The sequence below is a fragment of the Strongylocentrotus purpuratus genome, unplaced genomic scaffold (genome assembly GCF_000002235.5).
Source record: "Strongylocentrotus purpuratus isolate Spur 01 unplaced genomic scaffold, Spur_5.0 spur5_contig_863, whole genome shotgun sequence".
Classification (NCBI taxonomy): domain Eukaryota; kingdom Metazoa; phylum Echinodermata; class Echinoidea; order Camarodonta; family Strongylocentrotidae; genus Strongylocentrotus; species Strongylocentrotus purpuratus.
In genome coordinates, this window is record NW_022145572.1 from 398003 (window position 1) to 416267 (window position 18265).

The 18265-nt window shown below is 38.0% G+C and overlaps 1 protein-coding gene across 1 annotated transcript; it reads right to left on the reverse strand.

The window, feature by feature from the left end:
* Positions 1 to 10432: 10432 nt before the first annotated feature.
* Positions 10433 to 17810, reverse strand: LOC115919251 (nuclear receptor subfamily 0 group B member 1-like). Its single transcript, XM_030972600.1, has 2 exons — positions 17596 to 17810; positions 10433 to 11432 (listed from the first exon to the last, which is right to left on the reverse strand). The coding sequence occupies exon 2, from the start codon at positions 11345 to 11347 to the stop codon at positions 10589 to 10591; it is 759 nt and encodes a 252-aa protein (XP_030828460.1). The 5' UTR covers positions 11348 to 11432; positions 17596 to 17810; the 3' UTR covers positions 10433 to 10588.
* Between the last annotated feature and the right edge of the window lie 455 nt (positions 17811 to 18265).

An 18265-nucleotide genomic window follows, 5' to 3' on the forward strand; every position in this document is an offset into this window, starting at 1 on the left:
GTCACTCGTAAGCCGGGAGACAATGGACGAGTGCGAAATGCGGCATTAGCGCACTGATTACAGGAAACAAACCAACAACGTGCATACCTAAAGATATACAGGAAATAGAATCTGACGTCCATGTATTTACAAAGAAAGATTAGGACGATGCTTGGTCAATGACTGTCTACTATATCTATAGAATGGTCTGAATATAGAATCCAGACAGATGATCGTCCATCATGGAATTTGAAACTTGATCCATCTGGAGTTGGAAATCGATCTTCACTTTTGATGTTTCTGTTTAAATTTAAAATATTAAGATATCTCTATATATATATATATACTTTCCATATATACATTTCTCATTCATCATCTTCATAAAGCAGGTTTCTTTATAGCTTATACCAAGGTAATTCTAATGCATTTTTTACATTACATCACGAAAGAATTACAATTTCCCCAGTGCCCATTGTCATATTTTTTATGATCCATAGATGTGCAATGAAAATAAATGTATAAATAATAAATATTTCAAGCCTTTTAACTCTACCTTCTTTAACTGAGTCTTACCATTAATTATTAACAGATTTTTGTGGTATTATTCAAACACTTACATGCACAACATTTAAAACATCTGTACAGACGGACACCAACAACAAAATAATAAATCCAGCCAAGCCCCAGTAGTGCTTAGCTAATTTTACAACATAAAAAAAAAAGAATTACAAAAAACAGATGTGCCCAGGAGAGGCGATAAATCATAATTCAATTATTATTTCATGTTACTCATGCATGCAAGCAATGTAATGGTGTTAAATAACAATAAAAGAAAAAGATGGTTTCATTGGCACACGTGTCTTTACTCATCAAACGTGCAGTGGGGGATGAGTTTGGAACAAAAGTGAGATAATTGGGTAATTAAAGCCTTGTTCAAGGGATTTCAAAGGAAAGCTGGCAGGACAACAAGTTCTACCGTCTATCAACAAAAGAGGGCCCACATGTTGCTATTATGCTCGTCCGAGAAACAGTTGTTCTTTTCCGATTGAGCCAAATCATAATCCGATTCGTGTGTGGTACTCTGGTCATGTGACACCATCTCACATTAGAAAGAAATCAACCAAACAATTGTTTTTGATATGAATCATAAATAATTAAATTACTGTTTCTACACAGTACAAGTACATGAAAAGAAAATTGAACAATGCTAATTCTTATTATTGTAAAGTAAAGTATTGATTTCTTCATAGAATATTTGTTCTACCAATTATTTTGTTCTCTTTTCTTTTCATTTTGCATCTTTTACTTGGTGTTTCTATTGTGTACCACAGACTTGTGTTGAATTATGACATATAAGTTACCAATTTTTGAATTATATTTATTTGAATCAAAACTTCTTTCTAAACATATTCCTATGCCAAAACTCCTACAATCTCTAGGGATTTGTTATTTTTTAGCTGGTCATCTTGAGATGGGCAATGCCTGCATTTAATTTTTTTTTTGTTTTTTTTGTTACAAAGTAGATCTGTGTACAGTATGTCAGTTTGAGAATACAATTGCATCACAATAAATAATCATTAGGAGTAAATTATTTAATAGTTGTTCATCACTTAGCATTTGTAATTTTCATTTCTGTTGTCCTTTTCCCCCTTCCCTGGAGATCAGAAGGGTATTAACTTTCCATAAAACCATCAAGTTAACACCTTGCAGGCTCTATGCAGATGATTTCAAAAGCTTACTTTCTCTTTCTCATCAGCTCTTGTTAAGAATCGCAACTGGGGCTGCCAGTCACAGACAGCAGGAAGATACCTAAAAAAAAAACTAGCTGTTCGCCTAAAATCCCAAACAATATATCCTATGAATGATATGTGGGATCAGAGGAATTGAAAACACCCAAAATTACTCATCTCATGTTGACAAAAATGTGGAAACAGCCTTCCAGAATCCTAATTGGGTTGGTAGCCGCAGAAGTACGAGAGGGGCGCGATGGCAGAATAGCTGCAGTATCCTCGATGAGAGAGGTAAACTGGCTTTTACGAAAACCGGAAGAGTCCTGACTCCATCCCCCCTTCCCCCTCTCTCTATCTTTCTCTCTCTCCCTGTCTGTTTATCTCTAACTGTGTCTAATTGTCTCTTTGTCTTCATTTTCCTTTATCTCTCTCTCTCTCTCTCAAAAATGAAAAATAATAAATGGGACCACTTAAAAGAGCCCCCCCCCCCCCTCCATATTCTCTCTCACTCTTCTACACCACCCTTCTCTTCTCTTCTCTTCTCTTCTCTTCTCTTCTCTTCTCTTCTCTTCTCTTCTCTTCTCTTCTCTCTCCCTCTCTCTGAAATTTGCTTCACTGAGTCTGGATGGAGTTTAAATGTACAGTAATGTATGTACATGAGTGTAGAATCTATGTAGCCAGAGTGGAAAGTCTACCAATGAAAATGAAGGGAAAAAAACAAGGATATTCTGCCCCTGAATTCTAAAAGTAGCCTCATAGATTTTGCCCCTGAAATTCCAAAAGGAGCCCCTGGGATGACAAACATCCCTGTAAATGAGGTTTAATGCAGAAAATCACTGGGAATCTTGCAGGCTTAGTCCAGCATGGCCTAAAACAGGGCTTCACACCAACTTATCTTACAGGGGGTCCAAAGTTGAAATGGGGAGGGGGGGGGGTGAATATGCAGTGGAGCCCTATTTGAGTTTGGCAAACGGCTATCTAAAAATTGCTCATGAATATATCACCTGCTGAGAGCCAGAAGGGCATTAGCTTTCTGCAAAGTGATACAAGTTAAAGCCCTTCTGGTGCTCAGAATAAGGTATTTATTTTATCTCTTGAATGTGTGCTCCAAAATCTGGAAAATTCTTCTTTTCAACTAAAATAGGAGAAAGAGGAACTCTTCCTGAAAGAGAGGCTAAAAAGAAAACTAGGACAACGATTGGTTTTATTGGATTGAGGCTTGAGATAGAGGGTGCCAAAAGGGGAGGGCAAGCTACAGATACACAGGTAAACAAGTGTCAAAATAAGAAAGAGCTTGAGGGGGGCACTTGAAAGGGGGCACTTTCAGGGGGCACTTTCAGGGGCATTTTCCGAGGCAATGTCACGTTTACTGTCACTAAGATTTAAGACAAGAAGAGACTATGAGAGTACACAAGTGACTACACTCAGAGATAGAAGCGATGACATTAATTCCAAAAATACTCCAAGTCAGAAATAGAATGCCTGGTACAGTAGTAGTCAAAGAAGACTTGCTCGATCACAACGAATGCAGTTGCTGATGGAAGCTCAGGAAATTCACTTTTGAGAGCTAAGTTTTGACTGCTTTTGTCTTTACTTCTCTATATTCGACTGTCTTTTTTCTTCTACAAATTTTACTCCTTTTTCTTTCTCTCTACAAGGTTCCTTTTGTAACTTTAAATATACATGGGGTTGTTTTTCTTCCTTCTCTACATATGGCTGCTTTTTTCTCAACTCGAGTTTCCTTTTTTAACTATATACAAGCAAAAGAAAACATGATTGCCACATTTTTAAAATACCTTTTTGGTCATCCATTTTGCAGGGGGAGGCGTGAAGACACTTTTGTGCACATTAGGATTTCTTTTGTGTACTTAAATTATGCTAGATTTGGTTCTGCTCCAGCCCCTCCCCCCAACCCTTCCACTTCCTGAGTTGAAATAATTGCACACTTTTGGAACGATCAACTAGTTCTGTGGGAAATGGTCCAATACAAATCAACTGAACTGGGTCAACAGGCACTAAAGATAGAGATTCCAACCCAGTTACTGACAAAAGCAGATTTTTTTTTGAACATCCTGAACATAATCAAACAAAATACAAAATAGCTTTATGAAGGATATCAGACATGTTGTATACAGAGCTATTGAGAAGCTGGTATTTCCAGACACATTACAAGCCATAAGGATGTACATGTAAGTCAAGGTAATACACCGTGAGATATGAATAACACAGACTCAACACTGTGTTCTTATTTAATCCGGTTTGAATTTACGTTTCAAAGCCAAATTAATTTCAACTTGTATTGTTGCTCACTGACAGTGGGGGTATTGAGTAGCCTGCATTTCCAGGTATTTTTTAAAAAGCCACACGAATCTAAGTCAAGGGGATAGATATGAATAATAGCTAACAATATACCCAAGGTCCGGGTGTATGTGTTCCCACTTTCCCACGATGGTGTTTCAAGATATGTTGTGTATGTCAGATTTCATTTCAACTCATATCGATGGTTTGTGTGAATGGGATTTTTTTTTGTCTCTCCAAAAATGTCAACAACTCAACGTTCGGTAGGAAAAAGCTGATGCGATTGAAACATCCATCAGGCAATGAGAAAAAAAAACTTGCTGATGGCTCAGAGGTAGAGCACAAGGATCTCGAAACGGGAAGGTCCTGGGTTCAAAACCACATCAACATGCTACGGTAGTGCACTGATGCTCATTATCAAGACCTGTGGGTAGGACTTAGATGTAAAGCTATTGGTCTCCCTACTGTTAGACTTGCCTACAAGCATCCACCTGAGGCCTAGGCAAAGGGTCACTCAACCGTCAGGTCAAATATACCACAAACCGAGTCAATCCCTATTCAAAACGTTGCTTGAGACATCATTTCCCACAATGAGAACACGACAGCCAAAGAGGTTTTGAAGAATGGGTTTGGCAGATGCAGGGCAGTTGAACATCAGGGTCACCTATGGGCTTGCTGTGTACAGTCCCTCTCAGTATGAATCTAGGTTGGGTTTACGTACATACATGCCCCCACAGCGTCAAGAGGCATATATATACATGTAGAAGTACATATATATCAAGGAGGCATAGATAGCGTGCAGGAAGCCATCAGGCCGAACAAAAATCCCTCTTCATCCTATCGGGCGCTGACTTGGAGTCGTGAAAACTCGCGAGGGATTAGTTTGCGTATCTGGTCACTACTCCAAAGCTTCCACCGTCGAATGTTTCTAATCATGCGACAGCCGAAAGTTTAGATTTAAAGCCAAGTTATTTTGTGAAGTTCAACTATTTAGGGATCCTGAGCCGTAGTTCATGTCTCTTCAAAGAAGTGACATCGTTTTGAAATCCCAAGAGAAGAATTTAAGAGAGAGGATTAGGCAGATTACATCCATTTTCATAATGACAACTACAGCCAATATTCAGATAAAATGTTCTTTGTTCCGTCTTGAAACAAAAAACAGGAAATGTACGAGTTACTTTTGTTTTGATTTTGTCTACATAGATTTTCCCTAATTTATTTGAAGGTAAGCAGAAAAAAATGAAATCTACATATTAGGCTTCTCATTATTTACTCTCCCTTTCTCTCCCTTTCTTTCCCTATCTCTCTCTACCTCTCTCTCTCTCCCACCTTCCCCCTCTCTCTCTCTCTCTCTCTCTCTCTCCATCTATCCCTCTTTTTTGCTCCTCCCCTTTTTCTCTTTCTTCCTCCCCCTCCCCCTCTTTCCTTTGCCCAATTTCTATTTTTCTTTCTATCTCTCTCTCTCTCTCCCCCTCTCTTTCTCTCCCACTGTCTCTGTCTGTCTGTCTTTCTTTCTCTCTCTCTCTTTCTCTCTCTATCCTCTCTCCCTCTCTCTCTCTCTCTAGCTCTCTGGAGAAAAAGAGAAGTCAATGGTCTGTTCAGGAAGCCAGGTACAGCGTAAGGGCAGCCAGGCCAGCGCTAAGGCTATGCGTGTTAAGCTCATTAGGGAGTATGTGCGTGCAAAGCTAGGCTTGGCCCATGTCAGCCCTACTCCGTAATGCGACTTGCAGACCCTGCTGCCTGACATACGAGGGGGCAATACCAACCGACCGCGTCACGCCAAACCTCAAATAGCCCATGTCAGTGAGGGGATATCTCACTCTCGAGGGAGATACAGTTTCTTGCGATGGTGTATTCTAAAGTGATATGTAGGCCTACATGTATAGTATATATATATATATATATATATCTTCTGCTTTGAACCAGGACATAACATACTGTAATGCCCCTTTAGCTCTCAGTACACAATATGATATGCTTAATGAGAACTAGAAACTTTTGTGTTTTTTAGTGAATTGAGCAGGCATTCAGGCATGCTGTGAAACAATAATGCCGTATGTAAGTCATATTACAAGTTCACCACACAAATTATTTTTAAACTTCTTTAACCTGACACTGACCGTCATCAATGATCCGCGAACGCTTTAATATTGCTAAAGTTTAGGGTTTATATGTACTGGACCTACGTTGCACAGGAACATAGTATGATGTTATGCTGTGTACATGTAGAAATTATTGAAGGTACATTGTAAGAATGGCTTTTAAATTGCAGAGTATACATACATGTACATATACATCTATATATCTCTGATAGCTACACATGTAGTCATGTATAAACTGAATTAAATCAAATTGAATTGAATATGCAGTGTAGCTGTTTTCAATAATAGTGCATTTTGGCATTCAAATTGGACTTTTTTTTTAAAAGCAAATCAAAGGGAATATAGAATATAGCCATTGACATATTATCATTTCAAGGATACAAATAGATTCATATAAGATTGCTTGTTTTGCAGTCTGCATCTCGCTCACATGAAATCAGTTTCCTCACGATTTCGGGGAAGATTCGAAACCAAAGGGGGGAGAACGGCAGGAAAAATCAATCACAACATGCTGGGTAACTCTAAAAATAAGACGCTGCTAGCGAAGTTGGACAGACTGATTACAAAGAACACTTGGGCCTCAAAGAAATAGGACTTCCCAGAAAGACTCCTGGATACATATAACAGAATTGATCCAGAATCTGGAAAAAGACAGTAAGAAATCGAACTACCCAGAAAAACTCCTGGATACATATAATAGAATCGACCCAGAATTCGAAAAAAAGACGGTAAGAAATCGAACCAGCCAGGAAGACTCCTAGATACATTTAAAGTTGATCCACAATTCCAAAAAAGACAGTCCCCATTAATTACCAAAGGGTATGGCGTTGACACGGTTCCTATAGCTGGCAATCCTTATTTGTACCTTCATGTAAGAAATGTAATACGTGAGGAACAAATTCTTAATATATTAGACTGCATTCCAACAGGAAGTGTAGAATTTGATTGCTTAACCGACAATTAGATAAGCCGCACGGTCTACTTGTTGCTTGTGATCGCCGCCAATTCGTGTATTTAATTCCTTTTAATCGAGTAGAAACTTTTTGGTCTGTTTCTCCTGGGTCGTGGCAGTATCGCTAATCGCTTAAAAACCCTGCCACTACTATCATGACTGCATCTCCTTCTCGAAGCCAAGATAAATGCTCCAGAGGAAAGTCGTGACTCGAGAGATTAGCAGTGTAGGATGGAGAATGGCGTGGGTCTAGCGCGGTTGCCACGGCGACCTGGCAAGTCTAGACATTGATATATCGGATTGAATAAATGACAACATGTTTAGGTTGGGATTAAGTAGGAAATGGTGAGAGAAAAGAAGGTTCTCTGCGCGCTTATCTCTGGAGGAAGAGGGTTGAAAAGTCGAGGTGTAAGACATCGGCAGGAGCGCGATACAGAAGCCTCAGTGGGCCAATGACTCACGCCGTAGTCTGCACCGCCAGACCCCGCGAGGCACTAACCAACGTCTTAAGGTGTCAGATATCGACTCACATCCATACAATATTTTGGAGGCTCGTTACTATGGATGAGACACTGAGTCATGTTGTTCCAGTCTTTAGAGTCCTACAAAGTTTCAAACAAAGAAAAGGAATACGTCCCTGTAGGATAGGTTCATTCATATCCGAGACGATGACTCACAAGGATCGGGAATGAATGGTCATAGAGAATTAGAAACCATCTTGCCCTACAGCCAAAGTCTTTCTTCCTAAACTTGTAGCAGTTTTACTATTTAAGATACACCTCCAACTACCTCTTAATATACAAATGTATTAGAAAGTAATTTGTGACTACCGGTATGCAACTGTATAAGGAGTGAAATATGCCACTGTTTATATACTGTAGCATCAAAGGAATCAAAAACACAAACTTGATATCTTTATAATCTAGGAAATCAAGGAAATTGATAATTAACATTAACAAGTTATACTCTTGAGCGACTATATGTACATTGTACATACTGTATAGCTATTTTTGACACAGCAAATCATCTGATCAAAGCCAGAAGGGCAATAACTCTGCGTTAAAAAGCATAAAACTAATCATTTTTGTAATTTAGTGGTGGCTTTAAATGAATGGGTCAAACTTGTCATTCTAGATCTTTCAGAAATATTTCAACACCCCCACCCCCCTTCCCAATCAAAATGTCTAGACATTTAGCTTGGAAAAACCCCAATTCTGATGACTCATTTGGGGGCTATGGGGCTATGGACCAATGGGTAATGTTCATCGATCTGGGACTCAAACAGCTGCTACTGCTATGCCAACACCCCACCCCCTCCCAAATATACAAATATCATATTATTATGCAACTTCAATGTTGGTGGCTTCGAGTCAACAGGTTGCATACGTGGTTCTGGATCTGACGTGCCCCTCTCCCTCCCTCCCTCCTCCCCTCCCCCTCCCCCTCTCCCTCCCTCCTCCCCTAGCTCCCCCTCCCCCCTCGATCCCCCTCCCTATCAGAATTTTTTGTCCAAACCATGTCATACATGTACTGTAGTAAAACATCAATATAAATATTGCATTAATAAATGAAAGGTTTCAAAAGGGATCAAAAGCAATGTCCTAGAGTTGGTCCAAGGTTACCAGGAGACTGTGGAGGTCTTCTCTGTAATCAAAGACAAGGTTTTTATAGATCAATGACTCATAAAGAAAGATCTACTGGTATACTTGTGATGAGAGACTGTAGGCAGACAAGGCTGTACTTTTTTGGTTGATCATTTATAAATAGCCTTCTTTAATTAACAATGATAGATGGGAATACACGTATACAACCAAAATGCATAAACAGTGTGTACATTGGTTTATCATCTAATTCTAATATCATTGTTTACCCAACAAGAATATAGGGGAATATACCCCCCCCCCCCCCCAAAAAAAAAAAAAAAAAAAAAAATAGCATTTGCATGGCATCAGCTACCTGTAAGAACATTCCAATATATGCTCATGAATCTAGGAGAGTACTTTTCTTTTTTTCTAAATTAAAAAAATTAAAAATGCATAAAATGTCAATTTCTAGATCGTACTGACATTATTTTTACAATCATTGTTCGATTATTTTTGCAATCATTGTTTGATTATTTTTCAAGCATCAGCAGTAATTTCTCAAAGGATTAATATCTGGTATTCTATACACTTCACAAACATGTAGACCCACGTATTCCTTCTTACCGTCCTCCATTTTCTCTCCTCCTCCCTCTTGCTCTCCCTCTCCTCTTCTCTTTCTCTCCCCTTTCTAAAACTCATCTTCTGTTTCTAAGCCTCTGTTTCTCGCCCATTTACCCTTTCTTTCCCTCAATTACTTAAATTCTCTTTCTGTCTCTTTTTCTTTTTCCTGCCCCCTTTGCTGTCTCTTTCTTCTCCCTTTCTCCGCCCACTTCTCTCTCTCTCTCTCTCTCTCTCTCCCTCCCTTCCTCCCTCCTTCTCTCACTTCTAACATGTCCTCCCTTAATACTCTTCTGCTTCCTCTCTTTCTCCCTTCTCACCCCCTCCCCTCTCTCTCTCCCTCTCTCCCTCTCTCTCTCTCTCTCTCTCTCCCTCTCTCTTTCTCTCTCTCTTCTCCCATTCTCCCATTCTCTCTCTCTCTTCCACCCCCATCCATGCCGTATCCATGACGCTTCTCCACCAAACCATCCATTCTATACCCGCACACCAGAAAGAAAAAAAGCTCCCCATGCCATCCAAACTCCAGGTGCAAGGGCAGACATATGCCCTCGGCCGATCGAATGGCTCCACCGTTGTAGTCGTCGGGAGTTCAATATCATCCGCACGGAAACAGGGTTGATTCCATGCATTTCAAACACAGTATATGGCTGATGTATTAAATGTACATGTGTGCTATATTATGCACAGAATGCATGCATACAGACATGAACGACACTGCTAGATGAATATCACTGGCAAAATAATCCAGGAGTGTTTAAAGACAGTTTTGTTGCTTAAGATTATTCTCATCGTCATTTCAATAAAACACTCATAGTCTTTGACCTACGAGTATATCACATCAATTAACTCAGTAGTACAGTCATTTTGTCAATTTAGTTTTGGGTTGATTTGATATGATGTTTATTACATCAACATTTATATACTTTTACGATCTTCTAACTTTTGATGTACTGTATGATAATGACATGGTAAATTCAGAAAAGGGCTCATCTCAAGCATTTATAAGCTTCTAGAAAAATAAAAATAACAATACACGCAATTTGAAGAAAGTTACTGTACATTCATGATAGTTGTGCACGGGATACACAGAAAAGAATATGGATGGATCTACCTACATTGTAGATACAGGTAGGTGTACACAAATATTTCCCCATTTTAAGTTATGAGAATGAACATTTTAATTATTACTTGTTGCGCAGCCAAAACACATTTGGTTTTGTATTGAGTTTTTATAACCTTTCAACTTTCAACATATCATTCATGCATCCCTACAAATAAAAATGAACATACATGTAGACAATTTACCCATTTTCTTGTATTAATAAACTATTTAAATGCATTCTTTTTCTTACCTGGATTGAAGAAGATGGTTGATTTCAAATATGCAAATTCCTTATCGTCGATCTGGAGTGTTTGACACTTCTGGAAAAACGCATTTAAAGTATCTATGTCCGACGTGGTGGGAATTCCTTGCGTCGCAATAATATATTTCAGTAGGGCGCCCTCGCGGCAATCCTTTTCCGAGCAGGATTTGGCGATGGACATTGCCGACGACGCGGGTTTACTATTTACACCGGTGTTCACGTTGTTGTTGTCTTGCGAGTCTTTGTGAAAGGAGACTTTTTCAACTTGTATGTGGAATTGACATTGCGCCATGGTTAGGATGAGGAGTTCTGACCAGCAGTGCTGGAGGAGTCGTACGCGATCGCTCCGTGACAGACACAGCACCGCGGGTAGATTCCTGATGAAATCGACCGTTTTGATGAGGAGCTGGGCTGCGTACGGACACGCCTCCTCCGCATGTTTAAGTCTGATGATCGTGGGTAGAGTGTGTAGCGCCCTCATTGGGCAATCCCACGGATATATTGCCTCCTGTTGGTTGTTCCCCGCCTCCTCTTCTTCCGGCTTAATCGGTTGGCACTGCGCGTCCTCCGTCGCTTCCGTCTTCGGCGATGCTGACGGCGCCGCGGTCGACGATGTCCCTGATGATAATAACGTATATAGAATGCTGTGGTGGTTCTTCTTTTCTGGACAGTCACACTGTGACGTCGACGTATTGGAGGGATTGGTTTTGGCACTCATCATAAAACAATTTCGGTGGGATTGTTCGTTCTCTCCTTCCTTCCTTCTCGTCTACAGCTTGTTTCGTCTCTCCTCACGGGAGGAAGATCTGAAGTGGAACAAAGATACCATGAAACATTGGAAAATTCTCTGTTAAAGATTATTGACCTTATAATATCAATTGGTAGCATTCATATGAATAGGGTAGATAGAAGATAAATCACATATAGATGAATGGAAGGTAGATTTAAAGGTAAAGACCAGTATTGGTAACGCCCCAATTTCAAAAAATGAAATGGAAGCTCTTATTACCAATCATGTGAAAGAATAAGTTTTGACTCATACATGATGATAAAAAATTTGCCGGGAAACCGCCTACTAATTGATATATTTGGTAAATTAGTATATCTATTGGACTGTGAGAGTTAAACGCATGTGTCGCGCACGTGTGCGTAGTCCCATATACATCTTTCTGTGTACAGTGCTTGTAACTTTACGAAGACTGGGCCAAATTTCTTATCATTTTGATGATTCCAGAACCTTGCAGAAGTTGCAGTACACACCAATACTTATATGCTAGATGATCAACCTTTTCTGATCGATTCCACAATGTTTCTTTCACAATGCAATTGCATGACCATAATCTGGTCTTTACCTTTAAATAGAGGAATATATAGATAGAAATTAAGAGATATACAGGTAGATAGACCGAAAGGTAGATAGACCGAAAGGTAGAGCTACATATTATTTAATATTCAAGTATATAGCAACCAGCAAATCATCCTGACATTGAACTTTACCATTGAAATTAAATGCTACAATTACTGTATGCAGATGATGCAGGCGCTTAACACTATTTCAATCATACAATGTATACATATTTCATTAAATATTAAATTTAATGAGTTTTTTTGTGCTGTATGGCCCTGAAAGTAGAACCAGAAGGCCAAGGGGGAGGACTTGGAGGGGGTAGCAGGGGAGGGGGTGGCAGGGGGAGGGGGTGGCAGGGGGAGGGGGTGGCAGGGGGAGGGGTGGCAGGGGGAGGGGGCAGAGGGACGGGGAGCAGGAGGGCTATCGATAACCTCCTGTCTCCACTCCAAGGAGTTCTTCCTGCCCCCTTTCCTCTCTGCCCCCTTTCCCCTGCCCCCGTCCCTCCCTGCCCCCTTTATATTCCCCATTGGCAGACTTATCATCTACATGTATCATAAAAATAATTATTTTTTAATCAGCATACTGTAATTACATGTATAGTCATGGACACTTGTCTTTGGTCTATTAATGGGAAATGTCTCACAAGCCACAGTGTATGACAAAATCTTACGGAGAAAGGTAATGTTCATGTGCAGCCACTGTTAAATGGAATAACTTACCGGAATACCTTAAGTAATTATAGAAAAATACCAAAGTTCAGAAGTAATTTGAAAACATATTTATTTAGCACTTTATAAAATCTCAAAATTATGAACCGACTGTAGTGCACCATTACCACTCCTTTTGTTTAAAAAGTAAAATGGTATACCAATAATGGGACCACAAATTTTCCGATATTACAGATATTCACATATTGTGTAAATTTACAGATTAAAAGATAAAATTTATATTTCAGTTTTAGGGATAGCTGACATAAAATACAAATGTATCTGTGTGGCATCAATAAATATTAGATTAGGACCTTTCCATCGATCACCTCCTTTTTTTACTAAGAAATGGCAACAAATTTGTATATTGCTGTTTTGACCAATTACTGTACATACAGGGTGTACACATGTACACTGTACATTACACTTTTCATTTTCGGTTTCCAACCTTATATAATCTATTACAATTAAATATAATACTAAAAAGTGTTTTTATCTCCTTTTAATTGGATTTGGCTCTTGATTTGCTTTACAGAGGATAGATGTTAAAGCTTTTTACTACAGCTGTAAATGTATGTACCAGTGGTGTTAGTTTAGCATTAGTTCACTCACTGAGAGGGCACTGGGACTATTCGGGGGCACACTTCTTACCCGGGGAAATGAATAAATGGCTACTGGTCATGGGGTTGACCTGTGCACAAGACTGTCCAAGTGTCTTCTTTAAATGTCCTCTCTACATTCTCCAAGTCCCTGTCTCTTCTTTCTGGGCTTTTCTGTATTATATTCTTTTCACCCCTCGTCCGGGGGGGGGGGGGGGGGGGGGGGGGGGGCACATGCCGCCCCCCCCCCCCCCACATGCCCTCTGTAGCTACACCACTAATACATAATATGCAAAATATTGATGATATCAATACATGTGTTGCTTTAAACTGTGAAAGTCCCTTTACATAACAATAAGCTTAAGTGTCGGATAAATAAATATTGCAATTAAGATGTAGTCAGTGATAATACAAAAACAAAAAAACAGAAATAATGGAGGGATATCACATTGCATTACAAAAATATGTGTTTGTTACTTCTGTAGTTCCTTATTGGCAAATTACGATGCGGACGTGATCATTCTCACTATGTATAAAGGGAAATTTCAAGTATTCGAAAGTACAATGACATGATAATTAGCTACTTTGAATTAAGTAGACAAAAACATTAATGCTGTAGTACATGTAAGCCTACATGTAGCTATAGTACCATGTGATTGAAGTAAAAACAGTCACGTAGCGAAAGTAAAGATGTAATATGAAGATCGTAAAAGTGTTCGATAGCATTACCACTTGTAGTGCTAGCAATATTCTGGAGGTGTTGTGGTATAGTGGTTCATTTACTGACTCTTGATTCAAGGTTTGAGGGTTCAAATCCCAGTCGAGCATGTACATCCTTTGGCAAGATGTTAATCCACCTTTATCACTCTCCACTCAGGTGTGGGTACCTGGCATTTGCTAGGACAATAATGATTGCAGGGCCCTTGGGAAGAATAGCATTTATGCAGATGAGGCTTCCATGGGTAAATGTTATCATTATTATCAAAAGTATTATTGTTAATATTCTTGCCATTATCATCATTATTATCAATATTAGTATTATTATTATTAATATCATCATCAATATCATTATTATTGTTATTATTTTAGTAGTAGTAGTAGTAGTAGTATCACCAATTCAATAGTGGTAGATTGAATACTGAATTTGCTGATTATCTATTTCTTAGCCTCTTCCATGATATGGGCAGCAAATCTCAACAAGAACATGTTCTGGTATATTTTTGTTCACTAAAAAGAAGCAATTCTTTGGTCTCAAACAAAAAATATGTACAAACATTTTGAGAAATGTCCTGGGGATGAAAATATAGCCTAACTTATCCAAAATATTTACTCATTGGAAATTCTCCAATGAATGTTAATGATAAAGGGTATTAATGAACTGCCTGCCATTTTCTAAAAATAAAATAAAATCTCCTAAAAAACACAAAATGAATTCCAAAGTCTACAGTACAGTAAAAGTATACATACATGTGAAATGTTTCCAACTACATGTAGACAAGAATTGTCATTAGAGAAATATGTTTAATGCATCTGTGAAGTGTTTTTTTGTTAACTTTCTGACAATTATTGTGTCAATTTTGCTTTTGCCAATTTTTTTTTACTAATACATACAGGTGTACTGTACATGGAGAAAAGTGGGAGTTAAATGAGAATTATCATATATTCATGCCCTTTTCCCCTATATTCTAGCATAGATTCATGAACAATAAATCTATGATAGAAAAGTTGAGAATGTATAGTTATGTATAATTTACAACTTAATATTATCTTTGAATTTTAGGCTTCCTGGGAGAGATTTCAATTGTTGTGAGAAATTGTTTAAAGAAACATAATTTTACTGACAAACAAGCTCCTACAAAATACATTAAATTTTAATACAAAACCTTATGTGACATGCTGCTGATTTACAGTTATAAAAACTTGAATTTTTGTAGCCTACAAAATCCAAACTGCTTTCACAAATTATATAAACATTCATCCCTTTTGACTATTTATGGTAACCTGTACATTCTTCTCCAATACAATAAAGTTGATATTAATGTTCTATCCTTGTATAGTGTATACCAACTCACATACAAGTACATCTACACTGTATGTCCCTATGCGCCATGGATATATTAAATCTCTCATGAATATAATCTTTTGTAGTAATGTCACTGAGCTCTAAAAATATGAACTTGTTTAATATCATTTTTACATTATCAGGAAATTGCATCATTATTACACCCCTTTTTTCCTCTATTTGTAACTTAAATATCTTCAAATGTAATTTGTTGTCTACATTTTTCCAGCTTTTCATTATATCTTAAATCTGTCATTTTGTGCAATTTTAGTTATGGTCACCTCCATCAAGTTTTTAACGTTTTTTATTTCAATTTCCCATTTTTGGATTCCTACTTGTACATTATATGATTTGCAACTTTGTCAGGTCTATTGACAAAGTCAGAAACCTTTGAATTTTCTAAGCAGTATTGTATGGTAGTAAAAGTAGAACTAGTAGTAGAAGTAGCAGCAGTGCTAGTTGTAGTTGTAGAGGTAATTGAAGTAGTAGTAGTAAAAGTAGAGGTAGTAGAAGTAGTAATAGTAGAAGTAGAAGTAGAAGTAGAAGTAAAAGTAGAAGTAGTAGTAGTAGTAGTAGAAGTAGAATTAGAAGTAGTAGTAGTAGAAGTAGTAGTAGTAGTAGTAGTAGTAATGTACTACTACTACATGTAGTATAGTAGTATAAGTAGTAGAAGTAGTAGAAGTAGAAGTAGTAGAAGTAGTAGTAGTAGTAGTAGTAGTAGTAGTAGTAGTAGTAGTAGTAGTATTAGTAGTAGTAGTAGAAGTAGTAGTAGTAGTAGCAGGAGTAGTAGTAGAAAAAGTAAAGGTAGAAGTAGAAGTAGAAGTAGAAGTAGTAGTAGTAGTAGTAGTAGTAGTAGTATAGTAGAAGTAGAAGTAGTAGTAGTAGAAGTAGTAGAAGTAGTAGTAGTGCTAATATTAGCGGTAGTGTAGTTATTATTGTTTTGTTCTGGTTGTAGTTTGTGCTATAGTTGTAGAACTAGAAGTAATATATAGCAGCTATAATATTTTCTAGTTTCCTTTACAATGCTTTACAGTAATCTTATACAGTATCATATGTATACTCAGTTTGGAATGGTATTTGGTCAGTCAAATTACATTATTATGGTTTAATGCTTGTGATTAATTTTTCAATTATCTCAAATATTAGATGCAAATAGACAAATAATATTTTGTCTTCAAACTACATGTATGAGATACACTCTGTGCCATACCATAATGCTGTAGTAGACTTTATAGATTCATGGCCAAATTAAATATCTTCCTTCAAAAAATATTATACCTATTTCATCATTTCTAGTTATATAGGTATAGTTCCATGTGAGTATATTGCCACTACACTTCATACATCATTTTGTTGCTAACAGTAATACTAGTAATAGGCATATTATGTTCCCTAATAAACAAGATATTTTAATGAGTGAATTATACTGATAACAGATATGCATATTGATATATATTATGCCTTCTTGTATAGTTCCTACATGTAGGCCTACATACATGTTCATGTACACAAATCAATAATTGATGTAATTTATCATTGTTATAGATCTTTATTGGATCAGGGTATTTTTTTTCCCTTAGAGTTTACTTTAGGGGAATATAGTTTGTAGCAGGTGTATGATGAAATAATGAATACATCAATTTTTGGAATGGAAGGGGCATGTTTGTAATGTTAGACATAAACATGTGCTTTTACATTGGAGTTTGCTTCGAGTGAAGGAAATTAGCACTACATCTAAGAAACATTTTCCTCAAATATCTCAACCGGATCGGAGGTACGTTGCAGTGTACATGTACACGAGTGTATGACTATGAATAATGATTATACATGATCGACCGGTATAATTATATTTATAATATTCTTCAGGTTTTAAACTATGGCTGAGGCAATTGTACAAACAACCGAGTTCACGGTTGTTTATTTAAGGCCACAATTAAGGTCTAACAGTGGCCCCTGGGATAAATACATAATGTGTCGACGTTCTCCTTTAAATACCGCGAAGTGACATTTTTCGTCCATATTTTCTACCGCGGACCTGCTTAGCTGCATAGCCGGTGTATCGGGCGACTCTCGCTTCCAATACCCGTCCCTCGTTCACGTTCAATTTCAATGTCGTGTTGACATGCAAAAACCGTACAACATGTATGCCGCACGCACTGTTATCGCATAACAATCTTTTTCTTCAGCTTCATTAAACACGCTATGCAAAGACGTCTACCTATATAAATACAAGAATAAATAATCATACTCTACCTTATCTCTTGGTCCAGATATACGGGAATATTCCTTAAAATCACATTTGCACTGCGCGGTGGTTTCACAGTGAGCGGTTATTACATGAAAATAGAAATCTCACATCATATCGCACCGATCGTTTGGTCTTGTACTTGTACGTTGAATGAATGGGGGTTCGCGTACGGTATATCGCTGTACAGTAGTGCACGTATATGGCAGACATGTGTTTGTAGTTTTTTTTTTTTCCCCCATGAAATATTGCCTTTCGATTCAGAGTTCATTACCCTGACCCATTTAGCATCTGTGCGCTGATTGGCCAATGCGACGAATTGCCGGAGGACTTCACGCAAGCTGATTGGTGAAATGTGCAGCTGACGGAATAATGGCTACAGGCCCCCAAATGAGCATAAACCTTGAAGAACAAAACCAGCACAGACAGTTAGAAAAGACCAAATTGCGGATATTATGCATTTAGACGCGTTCCAGGGCCTGAACCTAACTTCAAATCTATTTCTTTGATGTTGTTTGTGAGAGGGAGAAAGAGAAAAAGCACATGATGAAAAGAATAACTGTGAAAGATGTCAGTCAAAATTGTTTGTGGTAATTGGACAAACCGTCAAGTATCATTTTCATGGTCACACATTAAGCATCTGAAATATGACACGACCGCTCACAAGTCGTATGGAAG

Excerpts from the sequence above, each read along its gene's own strand:
- LOC115919251 (XM_030972600.1), bottom strand. The coding sequence starts at position 11,347 with ATGATGAGTGCCAAAACCAATCCCTCCAATACGTCGACGTCACAGTGT.